The following is a 17,056-nucleotide window of genomic DNA, read 5'->3' on the forward strand; positions in this document are numbered from 1 at the left end:
TCAGTGAAAGTTGAGTAAACTGTTTTCCATTCAGTCATCAGTCGATCTCCTCCGTTTTAACATTTTTACCGTATAATATCAGGTTTACATAGAGTTTAAAGGACAAAGCACTATGGAACCTGCACTACATACACATGTCAAAATCAGTTTCCTTGAGATAGATTTGTTTGGCTGACTGGATGTACTGTACAGACTCCATAAAAAAAAAAAAAGTTGTTGGCTGCATGTGACTCTATTTTCTATGCTCTGATCTAATTTTATCAAAACATTGATGATAATGACTTGCTTGATGATTTGATTTGTGGAAAGTAACTGAAAAATAATAGTATACTATGTCAGAAAAACAGAAGAAAAAAGTTATATTTTCCATTTTTGTTAGCCATTCAAGTTATAATAAGATGTAACAGAGACTATGAAGAAGAGACCTCACTAAAAAGTCTAGCAAATCCTGTTATTGTATTTTTTATACTTTCAACATATGTGTCTGAGTGTGTCTATTTATAAACCATAGCTAATAAATGGAATGGGAACCCTACACTGTGCGCTCTGCCTTACTGTGAGTTTGACCTGCAACAGCGAGAGAGAGAGGGAGAGAGAGAGTGTGTGTATTTGTGAAAGAGAGATAAAGAATTAAATTAGCGATGAAACCCCTTCAGTTCATCCTTATGCCAGCCAAAGAACATTTGTACAAATGCACCATGGTCATAAAACAGTGGTTTTCAAAGTGGGGTCCTGGGACCACCAGGGATCCCTGAGGGGCCTCTGTGTCATCAGCAAAATGAGGAATAGTTTAATTTCCCTGCAATTTAAGTCAGTAGAAATGGTTACACTGTCGCAGAAAATATATGAGGGATCATTTTAACATTTTCCTCTCTCTGGCTAAAGCTTACCATGATCTGTTAGTGTTAGTGTTGAAACCTGCACAAATTCACTGGATTGCTTTAAAAAACAATCATAAAAATAAATAAAATTACTAAAATTATTATGTAACAAATTATTACATTTCAAATTGGGGGTCATAGAACATACAAAGGTTTGAAAACCTCTGATCTAAAAATCATCACTTCTTAAATCCAACTCATTCAGTAAAGTTGGTTTTGAATTTGGATTTGTATTTATTTTTATGTTATTTATAAGGTTTTAGGCATCGTTTTTAGTAGAATGTCCCTGTTTTTAGTGTATTGGATGTGTTTATGTGTGTTAAGTGTGTTGCACCCACTCCCCAAAATGAATAACATGTTTATGTACATGGCAAATATAGAGATTCTGTTTCTGATCAATAAATGTATTGGTATAAATACTTGTGGAGGGGTTACATAGGACCTTATGGGCCCTACTACAGGAAACCAAGTGAACTGCAGTGGGACGAAAGGGTTTGTAAACCCAGTAATGAGTAGTGTGTGTTTGTGTGTGTGTGTGTGTGTGTGTGTGTGTGTGTGTGTGTGTGTGTGTGTGTGTGCGTGTGTGTGTGCGTGTGTGTGTGTGCGTGTGTGTGTGCGCGTGCGTGCGCGTGCGTGCCTGTGTGTGTGCGTGCGCGTGCGTGCCTGTGTGTGTGCGTGTTTTCACATAGAATGTAGGTCATGAAGGATGAAAGGATCTGAGGCGGAAAAGGCAAACCAGGCCTCCATCTTTTGACTGGGCATCAGACTGGTTCTTTCAACACATTCTGACACTGCTGGCAGTCTGAGAGTGGACTGGATCTTTTTCTCCCCACTTCCCCCCAAGGATATCTTATAGTCCAGAGCTTGAATGGAAACGTTACTTGAATTTAAAAAACTTTGCCCTGTTTTTCTCAATGAGATAATTGTCTCAGAATTATTTTCCCATTGGATCTTTTCTCATAATGCTGAGATAATGATCTTGTTAATTCAGAAAAAAAAAATGAAGCAGACTTTTTTTCTTAAGTGATTTCATCATGGCTCAGTAGTTACTTGACTTAAGAATGGTGTCATAAAAAGGAAGATGAATTACTGCAGTTAGGGACAACCACAGCATTTTGGCAGTTTGTCCCTTTACAGTGAGTTCTTGAGTTTGTAAGACTTAAGGACATTTGAAGGAAAAAATCACTCTCTCAATTTCATTCAGTATTCGCAAGATCTGAAGGATCAGCCTTGGGAAAGCATTATGATTTCATCAGCCCAAGGCTTAATTGAGCCTTTGAATATACTCATTTCATGTTTTTTTTGTAGTGATCATACAGTATAATACCTCAACAGAGATTCTATCTTTTTCCATGTTACATAAGCGTATGATGCCAAAACAGAAACGTATTGCTGTCCAAAGCATGCCATTACAGCACTTACAGTATAAGATAACAAGGACTGTGTCTGCTAGATTCAAGAACTCCCCTAAACCGGTGAAGCGTCAATCTGCTGTTTACCATTTCAGCAAATGTTTTACTGGTCAGCCTCTTGACAAACAACCATTCACCCAACGATTTTCAGTAAAACGCTTGTTGCTGTCACTTCTAGCTGTCGTGTTTATGTTAAAATAGATACCAACTCCCTAGTTGAGGGTGTTGAGGTTCAGTGGTAAAGTGTGTTCATTTGATTGGCAGGTGAGGGCTGCTGCCAGTCCAAACATGAGAACAAATTTAATCACGCTCAGATTGTGAGCTATTAATGCCCAGTGAATGGAATCTGTCCAGAATAAGTCGTGACAGTTCCTTGCTGACCGACACAGTTGATGTCGGCCCAGCTGGACACCATTGGTAAAAAAGGCGACTGAGTAGATTATTGCATATCTGACTAAGCTGTAAGGGGGACAGAGCTGGACAAGCTGGAAAAGAACATTCCTGCAATGCAATATTGATAGAATTAATGTGTAAAATCTGAAATTGATGAGAAAATTATTTCATGAAAAAGTTTCTCCTTCATTCATTAAAGAAATGTCACGGAGGTACATCATTTCACTGTGTGTTTTGGTACCCTTATCGCACAACATTGCCTTGAGGCAACAGTAAAGAGTAATTGGGGTTCAAGTGAAAACAAACAGACAAGCACAAACACATTATGAGGGGACCCAAAAAGATTTAAAAAATACATATATATGGTAGAATATTTTTTCTATGAACAACCTAAATGTGCGCAGTAGAGGGATGAAGTTTCAACAAGGTAAGCTTCTGCACTTTATTTTGATTTGAAGATTTTTCATCCTAGTTGTGGTGGTGGGAGAGGAGAGCAAAGGGACAGAATAACAGGCTTCAGAGAACTGGTTGGCAACAGGAAACTGGTGCAGGAGATTAGTTTTTTCCCTTCTACCATGGCCAATTGGAATCCCGCCTAACACCAAGATGAGCGAGGAACAGTGCCCTCTAAACCAAATGGTCACCCATGGCTCTTCTTTGGACCTCCAGATAGAGACAGGCACAGATCGGTTGGAGTGGACACAGTATGTCCCACCTAGAGTAAACAATGCCCCATGCCAGGAAATTCTGCAAGCATCCTGCACACACAGGACAAAGCCAGTCTGCAGAGGCGCTCTAGGCTTTACATCAGAGGTTTGAATGGACGATTAAGCCATAAGGATGTTAAATAAAGATTGTAAGAATGTTAAATACAATGGTGGCCTTCTTTGGTAAAAGCTTTCATGTAGGACCACACCAGTGATTTTCACCCCGGGGACTATTTTCTGGCAGAGAGACCTTTCAGTCCACCCAGTTTCAAGTCATCAAAAGACAACAGTGCTGCTGCTTTTAGGAAAACTTTTAGGATGACTTTATTACCATGATGGAAAACTGGTGTGAAGAAATTCTGAAGTCTGAAAGTTCATTTTCACATCATAGTGGAATGAATGGACACTAATGGCTGAATAAAAGGTAGGAAATGATATCAGAGTTAAAAAAAAAAAAAAAAATGTGACTGTTCTGGGACAAGATTAACAGAAACATGGAGTACATATTTCAATATGATGATAATGATTATGCTGACTATGATTTCTTGTAGTCAATAAATCACACAGGAGTAGTCATATCAATTATCCACTAGAGGTTAATGTTATTGTTATAATATTTTTTTTATTCTTTAAGTTATATGACATTTATCTGATTTTGTACTCTGTTAATACTGCAGTGGTCCTAAGAGAGGTCGGAGATATATCGTGTCAGTCACCTGCCTTTGAGACCTGAGGAAGATCCTGAGCAGATTGAAACGATGTCTTGTTTAATAAACTACAGCTACATGTTTGAGACGGTGTGTGGGACTCTATTTATGATTCAGTGTGATGCTCCTGCTCTATTGTCCACTATACTGACCAGGAGACGTGCAAAGCTGTGGGAAAGGTCAGAGGTCACTCACACTGGAGAGAGTTTCCTGCCAGTGTCCTTTCACTTCAACCCCCCTAAACCTATTTCTGTTGATTCAGTGTTGAGTTTTAAAACATGACAGATGCCAATTACAGAAACTGGGGCTGCAGCCTCACTTTCTGTAGTTTAAAGTCCAAAACATCTTCGAATGAATAAGAAGAAATATAAAGCATGTGTACATATAGGATGTCTCAATATATTGCCTATGAGATGAAAAACTATTTACCATATAAAGTCAATCAGATATGACTGCATATGATATTTGTACTTAACTTTCAAACTCGTGTTGTGCACAAATGCTACGATTTTGCTTATTTTACATGCAAAGCATTTGTTAGGTAACCTATTTACTAGAGACTGGAAGACGATGGAAATATAATATTTGAGGGAAGGATTTTATACATAAATGGCTTTTTGTGCACTTAACTGTATATTAAGATTGCAGAAATATGTAGGTTCGGACTTCCAATGACAAATGACACACAAGGAAATGTGAACAGACAGCTCGTAGTTATAAGGCTGCCACCTAGTGGTTGATGAGGAAAGAACAAGAATCTGAAGCTGCAGACAACCACGGCTGGATCCAGAGACACTCACTTCACAACTCACTTCACACAATCCATAAAATCATTTGAATGTTTCTGGCTTTTGAGCATAAACACGTCTAAATGTAGTTAATAGCCTCCGTGTGTCTGTGGACACCCAGGAACCTGTCTGTCTGTCTGATTAACTTCCTGCCAAAGGCCATGGGGAGACGTAAGGACGGCACTCTGACCTTTTCTAATCAGGTCAAATCAGTTTGTGAAAAGCTTTCAGCAAACAATAGACCAGTGCTTTACGGCATGCTTTAGCTCCAATAAACCATATATAAAATCTGCATATACACATAAAATCATATCATTCTTTTACGGCACACTTTGTAGGCATAGAATGCCTCTGGTCTTAATGATAGGGGCTGGCCCTATCCCACATATAAAAGGAGGCTGGAGAAGGAGGAGCTCTCACTCTTTCTCTCCCAAATGAAGCAGCCTTTTGACCATCTTATTTATTGTTTTGTTTGCTCCTTATTTAGTGATTATTTCTTTTGAGGTTTAATTATCTCAATAGTTTAGTTTAATTAATACACTGTTTTGGTAGTTTAGGGGGAAGCTCTGGCTCAGACGGCCAATTTTATGGTTGGCCCAGACTTCCCCATCCTTTTGATCTATTTGGCCTCCAGACATTAGTTTTGCTTCATTTATGGCTTTTTTTTCTTAATAAAATTGTTTTGATTTGAAACTATACCTCAGATACTGGCATCCTCTTGGTGGACTAACCAACACATTCTCCTGTGTACATCCAGTTTCATAGAAACAGAATTGACTAAAAATGACTGAGTTTATTTTTTCCTGCATTATTTCTTTTCACGGTTTTAATTTCTTGTGGTCTGTCTGTACTAAATTTAAAGAGAGCGATTATATTTAAGAAAAGCATCTTATCTTTAATAAGCAGATACAGGGATGAAATGATAAACCCGTGAAAATGTTTCGAAATTGCATTGCTTCCCTGCAAATTCTGTGAACAAAAACCGGTACAACACTGTGGAATGATTTAGTTGTTCTACAGAACTGGCCTGTGAATCCCTTTTCAGTCAGCTGACTCATAAAGTGTCTGACCTGTAATGAACATGTGAAACAGTGAAAGCTGACAACTGGTGAGGGGAGCAATTATCTTTAATACTCTTCTCCCTCTCCTTCAATGGAGTGAACACCCACCTCTTCATAATCTTTCTCTAAAGCAGCCATGTCTTCCCTGGCCTCAGAGAACTCTCTCTCCTCCATACCTTCACCTACATACCAGTACACAAAAGCATGCTTAGTAAATCGGAGGGACGCCATGATGGAGGACACGATCTGACTCACCAGCCTGTTAAGGTTGGTGTAAGTTGGACGTTCCATATCCAGTTTTCTGAAACAGAGGTCATAGATGGCCTCCTTGTCCACCATGAAAGCGCAGTCAGAGAGCTCCAGGGTTGTGTGCGTGCAAAAGATGGAGTTGTATGGTTCCACTGCAGCGGTGGACACCTGGGGAGATGGGGGGGTGGAGAACTCAGGCTTGGAGTTTTTTCCTGTAGTCAAAAAAACAGATGCTCCATCAGCAAAGAGGCTCAGTATCCTGGAATGGGAGGTTTCTTGTTTATGGGCAGAAGAGCGGTAATTCTGAATTTGTGGTTTTGGTATGATTTGGATTGTGATTAGATCAGAATGGAAATTAGCTGTGGTATATTTTCAGAGGATAATGGACCTTGAATGGTCAAGAGTTGTGGGTAGTGGAAAAGGAGGAGGAAAGAAAGGAAAGAACAATAACACGCTGACGCTGTCAGGCAAATGGTGAGGAAAGATGGAATGTGCATAAAAAACAAATGATGGTAGAGTTTAAGATAATTCTTAAATTTAAAGCAGGACATGAAACACAGTCACAGCATTAACAAGAGGATTGGGGAAAGCTCTAGGGGAAATTGAAATGGCTAAAGTCTTGCGAGATGGCAGTCTGCTAGTGAAGTGCAAGAATGTTGAACAGAAAAACACGGTGCTTAAACTTCAAACAATATGCAAGAAAGAAATAACAGGAAAAAAAGAACAGTTGGTGAGAGAAAAGGAGTGAAGGGAGTGATAGCGGGAATTCCCAGGGGAGAAAATTTGGATGAACTGAAAGGAATGTTCAAAGGAGGAGCGATAATAGGCATCAGAGGGCTGCAAGCACTCAGGAACGGTGAAAAAGTTGACAGTCCATCAGTTTTGAGTTTCACCTGAAAAGGTAATGATTGGACATGCGAGCTTTAACATAAGAGCATATGCTCCTCCCACCCTTAGATGCTATTCATGTCAGAGGTATGACCATACTTCAAGTGTATGCAAGGGAAAGCAGAGATATGGAAGGTGTGGGGGAGGGCATGCTCATAGGGAATGTGGGAGCAACAGTACAGCAAAAATCGATTTAAATCTGCTGTACTAAAGTCACACACTGTACCAGGACACACAGTATCATAAATGCAAGGCCCCACTCTTTATTTGCACCCATGTTCTATAGGCTGCACAATGTGTTTGGCAGATATTGAATATTCCTATTAATTTGCTGTCAGGCTGCATGTAACTGGAGCCATGTATACAGATGGGACTGGGACTGTGTGTGTGTGTGTGCCTGTTTAGTGATAGGACTGTGACAAACTCACTAAGTTTTCTCTTGACCTTCTCTTCTTTAAAGCTCCAGAGTTTCCAACACACATATGAAGAAGTGTAGGGTTAAAAAATGGGTGACTATATCGGTCACTATAGATCGATGCAATACATACATCTTACATTACATTTGTACAGCTTACATTTGTTATGTGCTTTATGTATCATGTTGGTATGGAAATAAAAAGAAAAAAAGAAAGACAAGGAAAATCCACTGACCATCAGGAGTTAAAGTGAACATGAATACAGACCTTCAAATGAGTGAAAACTGTCAGGCAGGCTGGGTTGGTATAGAAAACATAATCAATTACACCACATTTAGATAACACACGGAAACCAAGAGAAGTGACACGGTTTTGTTCTCTGGCCAGATGTGCAACTTCCAGCGGAACGCAATTATAAATGAAGCTGTTGTCAGTGAAATGAGCCTGAGGCATCACTAACTAACTAAACAGACAATTTATAAGATCAGTTCACACCGTGCATGTAGTCAGCTTAGTGACAGTTTTACCTGTGTTTTAGAAGCTTTTCTGTTTTCTTGGCTTCACGGATGAAACCCCCAGTGGCCCCTGTCGGTTTTCCGACCTGGGCCGACAGCATGATGCTAAATCCTGGTGAAATTGCCATTGAATTACCGTCACAGTGCTAACAGAAACACATTGATTATTTTAAGAGCCAATAAGTTTTAATTTACTGTTTGTTTTCACAAAGTCACACAAGTCACGTAATAAATAACCAACACATTCATCTGGAGCAGTGGACTTCAGTAAAGCAAAATGTCTTGTTTCTTATCTATCATTTACACACTTTTTTAATTGAAATATCAGGTGTGTGAGGATCAAGGATAATCCACTGCGCCGAGGAAAATCCCTCATGATGTTGGGATGCTGGCTCAGATATTCTGCCAGTCTTGTGAGAGGCCTTTGACACACAACAGGTGCCTCCTCCGGCCTGCTAAACTACACTAATGTTGCTTGTGAGTCCAGTCAAAAACCAGTAGGCTGTAGTATTCAAACTAGAGCAAAATAATAGGCCTATCTGTCACTGGCTCCACTTCTTTAGGCTACAGGAGATTCACATGGCAGAGGAGAATTGATGCCTCTGCACAACTCTGAATACAAATCGCTATAATATTCCTACAGTATTCGTGTTGGGACTCCTAAAATGACATTTCCAACTTGATGGTAATTTTTATCCTCAGTGGCTTCAATATTTTGTGATTAGGAATTCATGTTTTTTATGTTCCTGTGATATGTGAGGTGTTTGCTGTAGAGTGTCTGTAGATTATTACAGGTGTTCGGAATTCGGATTATTAGCTATGCATCATTATTCCGTCATAAAGCCCGGCTCCAGTGAACAGGCCGAGACAGAGGACGAGAGAGCACTAACACTTGTAACTCACCGAGAGACACGTTTGTTCAACATGATCAGCAACTTGTGCGATTCGCTTCAAATTAGCAGTGTAGTCTTTTCAAAGAGGCCGGACAAGCCTCTGAGAAACAGACGGCCCCCACTTCATCACAGCAAGGTAAGCCTCACTCAGCTGTTTCTCTTTTTCCCCCTTTCTCCTCCTTACAGCGCAAACGCCGATCGCACTGACCCGAGTCAAATTTATTGATTTAATATTGAAGTCGCACAGAGATGCCAGGAGGAAATAATAGAGATGAGAGTCACACACATGGGCCATTCGTAAATAAAAAGTAATTACTTATTTATTACAGTTTTTGTCTGGAGACTTTTGACATGGGTACCTTGTCATGGAGCCCACTTTGGGAGCCACAGGAGAAGATTCAAGTTTGGAAAATTATTCAGAGCGAAAAAAAATACAGCAGTCTCAAGCTTACCACAAGAAGAGCAGGGCAGCAGAGGCCCCTCTCTGGCCGGACAGCTGTGCAATAGGTGCCGACCCATGCGAGCAAATTACTAAAGCAATCCAGTCATATTACAGAAGAAAACGCACCAGCAGACAAAATACAGAGACCAAAAGCAGCAAGGGGCCCCAGATACTGAAATGCCTCTCAACAGAGAGCAGACATGATTTGTAGTGAATGGTTTTCAGACATGAGGAGGAGTGTCTCACCCCAAATGACTGAACTGAATTTGTGTCTTACTGTGCAATTACATCATGTTTCTGTCTTTTTTTTAATGCACAGACTACTGTCAGCAGGGACAGCACTTTGCCCTCGCTGCCATCAGAGTCTGTGTGCATGAACAATGCCAAGCGTCCTCAACAGCAGGACAATGACAGATCCTTCGACCGACTTCTGCCCAAGTCCCCTGCATGTAAGTGAGCCCACATCAGGACAAGGAACTGTTCAAAAGGGCCCAAGTATAAATACATGTTTAAGAGACTTTAAAAACTTCTTGGTGCGAACATGAGATAGAGAGAGAAGGTGAGAAAGAGCTCTGAAAAAAGTTTTTTTTTTCTCTCCATACAGATGTCTTGCAGTTCTTCAAGAAATATCTGACAGAGTTTGAGCAGGAGGAAATCAAGGGCTACAAAAAGGTTTGGTACCTGGGCCAAAAAGCCAAGAAGATCCAGGGATCAAAGTCCTTATCCTTTAACTCTGGATATGATACAGAGAATGGATACTACAGAATGGTAACTACTGAACTATTCACAAATCTTTTAAGCAGTTGAAACTGAATTTTTCCCCTCATACTATTCAATTATTGTCACATTATAAATTATCAAGCCTTTCCTATCAAATCAATTCCAATTTTGAACAACTTTTTTTTCCAACTTATTTTCATTCACCATGAGGTTAACTGACCTCTCCCTCTCACAAAACATACTCTATGAAGAATACTCCCCTCTGTTTATGTTTTCCAACCCATAAACGTTGTGACAATGCATTGAATGTGTTGGCGGTTACATAATTAATGCTCTTGTTAAGAGCATGGTGGGAGGTTGAAGAGCTGCAAATCTGAGACATGATGCAGAGGCAAGTCGAGTCAGCAGGTATAGAGAAGGCTGCCGACAGAATGGATCAGGAAATGCACAAACTTTTACAATCAGAACAATATTTTTATCTAGTACAGAGTTGGTACTGTATTTTACAAGTGAGAATCTCAGTAAGAACCAGCGTGTGCTGTGGAGCTGATCAAGGACAAGATCAAATATCGCCACATGTTTGACCAAAAATATTGTGACAATATTGTAGGGATGACTATTGGTGCTTTCATGAGATTTACATAAAAGAGGCTTTTTATTTGAAAAAAGTCTTTGGTGATTTGTTGACCCAGGCTGGTAGAGGTAAAGAAGTGAACCACTATCATATTCTGACCAGTTCAGAAAGCTACATCTGTTGTAATGCGGCATTTAAAACCAGGAACAGACAACATGTCTGCCACATATGCCACATCACAATATTGCAATATCCAAAATCTGAGAAATGATCTAGCCTAATACCACAATATTGATATAATATTGATTTATCATCCAGCCATGGTGTGTGATGTATCAAACAGATTTGATTTCTGGTAGTTCAAGAACCAATCTCAACTACTGGCATCCTTAGGACCAAAGACATTTGTACTTAAAAGCTAATTTCCATCTGCATTCCCCTGGAAGGTCATAATAACAACATGCATAGACAAGATCTGCATTATTACAAATAACTAACATCAGATAAAATATACATCAGGCATAGGCACCTCTGCAGTCAATGTAAAACCTTACTGAGTTTGCTAATCAGCTAGCCTGACAGGATAAAATTCTTCTCAGACTGCTGCATGCTATAATTTTTTATTTACTTGACAAAATGCCAACAAAATGTTTCCTAACAACAGAGTGGATGAGGACATTTAGAAGCGTTGCTCTGAGGGACGAATATTTGTCTGGTTTATGTTACCAGCTGAGGAATCAACATGTTATTTGCAGGTCATCAAAGACCACATCGCCTACCGCTTTGAGGTGCTGGAGGAGATTGGTCGAGGCGCCTACGGCCAGGTCTTCAAATGCCGTGATCACAAGACGATGGAGCTTGTGGCCATCAAGGTCATTCGAAACGATAAGAGGTGAAGCTTTCTCTCAATCTCCAGAATAGCGGACGCATATAAAACACATGTGACCCTCTTTGGGACGGTATGCTTTTGGATTCATTTGGGACATCAGATGCTCTGCTCACTGACCTTGTATCGCTGTGGTTTTCAGTATCCATAATGAGGCCATGGCCGAGGTGAAGATCTTAGATGCACTGTCGAAGAAAGACAAGAAGAACACGGCCAACATCCTCCATATGAAGGAGCACTTTTACTTTCGCAACCACCTTTGCATCACCTTTGAACTCCTGGGGTGAGTTCAGAAAATAATCTCTTTTTTTTAATTCATTGGCTTTGTTTTTGATGATTGCACTGGGCTGTAAGCTACAGAAAGTAAAAAGTCTGCACCAATGCTATTGATGAAACATTTTTTTTAGCCACGTAAGAATAACTAAAGAATCTGCGGACATTGTTTGTGATCAAAAGGTAAAGTAAGTCTGTCAATCTCATTTCCTCCAGAAAAGACTTGTACACAGTGATGAAGGAGAACAACCTTCAAGGCTTCAGCCTCTCTCAGGTGCAGCACTTTGCAAAAGACCTGCTCGCATGCCTGCAGCTGCTCAGGAAGGAGGGGATCATCCACTGTGACCTAAAACCGGTAGGAGCCTTTAGTTGTCAACTCTGACAGAGGAACCATCCATTTGTATAAATCAAATAAGCCGCAAGTGTTGGGTGTCCCACTGAGTCTTGACTCCTTGCCTTGAAATACTCAAGTCTCAGTCTCACTAAGATGTGTTACAGCTAAGACACTGATCACAATTAGTCATGTCTTTTTCAGGAGAACATCCTGATGTCAGACAAAAACCACAATCACGTCAAGGTGATTGACTTTGGAGCAAGCTGCTTTGAAGAAAAGAAAAGTTAGTTGTTTTTTTTTTAGCATTTGCTCTCATCATTTTAAAATGAGCCATGCTTGAAAATGTTGTATAATCGAAGCCACTGAAAAGCTACTGTGCCTAACCAGTGTGTCTTTTCCTCTTCCTCCTCCTCAGGACAGAAATGCATACAGACGCGGCTGTACATGTCTCCAGAGATGCTTCTGGCAAAAGGGTACAGCTTTCCCATCGACATGTGGAGCCTGGGCTGCATCTTGGCTGAGCTCCACACCGGCAGCCCTCTCTTTGATGGCGATAACTGGAATGACCAGTTCGGCTGCATCATGGAGGTAACAGATGTCAAACACCAACCGGAGGCCATTTGCTACTTCACTGACTGCAGAAAATACGTCTTCATCGAGATGTAGTGTTTACAGTGGGTTTGAATGTCTTTTGTTCCAGGTGCTGGGTGAGCCTCCCATGGAGCTTCTGCGGGGAGCGCGCCTGTTGGAGAGGTTTTACGGTGAGCAAAGTAACTATATAAAAGTCTTTTGATTGTTTCTTGGCTGGTCATCTTTATGACATTGTGCTCCTCTACAGATATCTAATAAGTGTTTTTGTCGATATGTCCTGAGTGCAGACTCTCAAGGCTTCCTCAAAAAAATAGTGAACAACAACGGCGCTGTGCGACAGCCTGGCAGTAAGAACCTGGCCAGCCTGTTGAAGACAACGGACGCTAACTTCCTGGATTTCATTCAGCGCTGCCTGCGGTAGGTGCACTGCACTCCTTCAGAAACATTTTGTTGGAGTTAGACTTTTTCCAAAAATATCTTTGCATATTTTGTAGAGTATCTGTAGCTTCTTTTAGAAAATGTGGGACTGCAATGGCAGCATACGTATTTTTATTTAGATTTAAACCAGAGGAGCGCATGACACCAGAGGAAGCCATGCAGCATGCATGGATTCAGGGGCAGCTCCACACCCGAAAATCCACACCCAAACCCTGTGCTGCAGACAACACAGCATCAGGTAGGAGGACTCTCTGTCAAGCAAGCTTTTACTCAGCTGTCATCAGTATGCCGACGTGTTGATCATTTGATGTTTCTGTGCAAACTTGTGGTGCCTACTGTTGAAACAGTAGCCCACAGTGCTATACTGGAGCTGTAGAGGACCATCCCCTCTCAGATGCTCAGCATCTTAAGTCCCATGTTAGCTCTGTTGCTCCTCAGGTCCAGTCTTTTTCCACAAAAATAACATGTTTGTCTTCTTCCCTGCTACTGTCATACAGCTGGCACAGCACACATGTACAGAAAGGAGGGCAGTCTTCTGAAAAGAGAAAAAATGCCACCTGTGAGGCTGACATTCATCAAAGAGAGTGTAACCGAGGTCATGGCCAAGATCTCCACAGTAGGGAAGGAAAGACACCCCATTCAACGTGTAAGTACCATGTGCACAACAAGGTGACTGACTCTGTGATGAGCTGCTGCAACATGTGTGATCCTGCCGCTCCTGTCTTCAGAACAACGTGACAAAGTTGTCCTGAATTTTGCTTTATAAACACATTTTCTCACAGGGCAGGGAAATTTTTTCAAGCAAATATCTGTTTTTCAGTCTGATTTGAGTTTGTTGCATTGTTTTTCAGGGAGCAACACAAACACTGCAGACAAGGCAGGAAAAAGTGGGGATGGCCAAAACCTTTCAGGAAGGCCTCTGTTTTCCTTCACTGACAGGAGGGGAGCAGAAAGGCCAAGGAGAGACCAGGGGCCAATGGAGGAGACAGGGGAAATAAAATCAGGGGGGCGGGGGGTGTGGCGGGGGGCGCGTGGGAGGGAGTGGGAGGACAGGAAGGAGGAGAGAGGATGATGAGGAGGTCTTGCATGGTCCTGCGGCTCCGGCACCTTCCCCAGCCTTATCTCTCTTAGCTTTGTTCTTCACGGCCAGTGAAAAGAAAGTAGCCGAGGTCAAGGCCAAGAACTGAGAGGGGAAACCAGCCTGCGCAAAATGTAAGTACCACAGGCACAATAAGGTGACTCTGATGAGCTGCCGCAGTTAAATAAAGTGTGTATGTGTATGTTTGTGTGTGTGTGTGTGACTGTGTGTGCCGAGTAGCTCCTATCTTGAACCTGTTTCAAGTGAATGTCTGTTTTTGAGCCTCATTACCAGCAGTTGTATTGTTTCTCAGGGGCACCACAGACACTGCAGACAAAGCAAGAGAGAGAGGACGTGTCCAAAGCCATTCAGGACGGCCTCCATCGTCCTCCACTGACAGGAGGGGAGCTGAAGAGCAGAACAAGTGAAATAAAGTTGTTCTGACCCAAACAGAGCAGCTATGTTGATTTCATGATCAGTCTATGAACAGTTTGAGAGTCTACACCAAGCTTCCTGTTGGTAAAAGTAGCAATCTTAGTTTTTCAAAGCCATTTACGATTGGCAAGCAGGAACCTGCAGCACAGCAACATCAGGACCAGGACCAGACACAAACTTGGTGCCACTGTATAGAATGAGCTCATGAAACATTACAACCACAAACTACAGACATGACTAGAGGCATAACGGGAAGTTTCTGAGTAATGTCCAAACAGAATGCTGCCATCCAATTGCCAAAAAGTGCAAATTTTCCAGAAATCTCCAAATGTCAAAAGTTTTGATACCAAATCAAAGCAGGAATATTTCTGTGGTGTTTCTCAAGGTCTCGGTGTCCTAATGTGATATTTTGAAGGGATTTTGGGCCGTTTTTTTTTTTTTTTTTTTTTTTTTTTTTAAATTCTCAAGTGGTTAAAGATGGTAAAAAAGGTAAAGTGGTATCAACCCAAGAATTGCTGCAACAACGTATGCCTTATAATTGAGCATGGGACTGGTCACCCTGTGCTGCCACCATAATGTCCGAAGCCTTACACTCTAAATAAATAAAGTGCCTAAACACAGTGTTTATTACAGATTTATGGCTGTAATAACTTGACACACAGTGCTGAGCTGCATCTCAAATCAATCTTCAGGCTCCCAGCTCTCAGATGATGCACACCACTTCTATGTGGCTTCTACTGTTGACCTTTTATTGATCATCTGCCCACCTGGTCAGCACCTATCACACTCTTGACTGGCCAGAAGGGATTCCCTTCTCTCTGTGGACCTTCTAAAGACTGATTCCCTTTTTCATTTTATGATTATTGTCATTTTTTTTTCTAATTTCTTCTCAATTTTTGGGTAATTTCTTGGGTAATTTGCAGATGTTTTGATCAGGTTTCAAAGGGTTAATGCTGCTTTAAGATGCCTTTTTAACATAGGAAGACTTGAGTTTAAATAATTTAACTATGTAATTTGAATCATTATAAATACTGTTTATTTCTTGCTAATTTTCTAGTTGCTGTTTTCACATTTTTGAGAGAAATCCAGTGAACTTGCTTGGGTTTCACAGGGTTAAATTGTGACCAAAGGAGCGGTCTCCACAAGTGTTCGTGTCCCTCAATAATGACACAGTGACTTATTGTCAACCTGGCGATCGATCACAAGACATGAAAAAGATATGAAAAAGTTTGGAAAAGGTTGGAAAAATATTGTAGCAGATCTTTGAAACATCACGGAAACACAGCCGAACTAAAAAAAAATACAGAGACAGATATATTTTTAAAAAAAAAAAAAAAAATAAAGTGTTTGTTAACCTCACATGGTTTAGGAAACAGATATTGTGGAAGTGCCCGGGCTGTGCAGTAAACTCCAGTGGATGGTGATATCAAAAGTAAATGTTGCCAAAAAATGGCACTCCTACATGCTTTACTTATGATTAAAAAAAAAAATAGTAATAATTAAGTGTATCATACAAGACTATCCCCAGGCCTGTGGATTCAGATTAACAGTCTCTGGATAACAGGAGCACGTCCACACACACCCTCCTGCCTGCATGCTCTGCCACAAGCAATAATGACTGAAATAAATCCTTGTAAAACAGAGATGTCAGAGCACCTGAGGAAGGCTCCTGCTGGAACACGGCAGCCTGATGTGAAGTCTTAATTTCAAGGTGTGTCTCAAAAAGTGAATAAAAGTCCAAAAATCGTATCATTTAAAATGATGGATTGTGTTCGCCAATTCGTGTTTCCATGATCCTTAAAGTAGGGGGCGTGAGATTTACAGGAGTTAAGAGAGGAAGATAGCACCACTGCTGTCCTACACAACAGCTAGGAGGGAAAAGTTAAATATCACATTTTTCAAAATGGGTGAACTATCCCTTTTAACACACAAAAGTGTGTCTGACTATGGAAAAAGCATGGCTGTATTTAGACTGTTCAAATGTGTTAATACTGATAGGAAAAAAAGTAAAACTATGCTGGAATTCTTTCATATATTTTTTTTTCTAAAGGATATGTGAGTCTACTTATTTTCAGTGATTTACAATCTCAGTTTAGTTGCTCGTTGACTTCTACTTGACCTTCAGTTTTCCTTTCAGGGTGACTCAAACCTTTGGGTAAATCAGTGCAGCAATCAGCCAATCAGCAACATATACAAAGTCATTGTTTTGCTTTGATTTGATTGGCTCAGTCAGAAAGAATGCAGGGAAAGTTTGAAAGGCAAAGTCTGGCAAAAACCAAAGGCTCAATGGGACCAAGACATTCAGATGTTATTGTTTCAAAAAGCTACGAGCTGCTGTGGCTGCTGACCCTTGATTTATCCACTTATGATGGATG

General features: G+C 40.8%; 1 protein-coding gene across 1 annotated transcript; it reads left to right on the forward strand.

Moving 5' to 3' along the window:
- The first annotated feature begins 1,587 nt into the window (after nt 1–1,587).
- On the forward strand, nt 1,588–14,299 carry LOC115369285 (dual specificity tyrosine-phosphorylation-regulated kinase 4-like). The gene is made up of 13 exons (XM_030065856.1): nt 1,588–1,611; nt 2,057–2,079; nt 9,955–10,120; nt 11,402–11,538; nt 11,675–11,815; nt 12,022–12,160; nt 12,341–12,422; nt 12,555–12,727; nt 12,840–12,900; nt 13,018–13,147; nt 13,288–13,406; nt 13,666–13,814; nt 14,108–14,299. Exons 1-13 carry the CDS (start codon nt 1,588–1,590, stop codon nt 14,297–14,299), a joined length of 1,536 nt encoding a protein of 511 aa, XP_029921716.1.
- Nucleotides 14,300–17,056: the final 2,757 nt, after the last annotated feature.

Source organism: Myripristis murdjan, chromosome 12 (genome assembly GCF_902150065.1).
Source record: "Myripristis murdjan chromosome 12, fMyrMur1.1, whole genome shotgun sequence".
Classification (NCBI taxonomy): domain Eukaryota; kingdom Metazoa; phylum Chordata; class Actinopteri; order Holocentriformes; family Holocentridae; genus Myripristis; species Myripristis murdjan.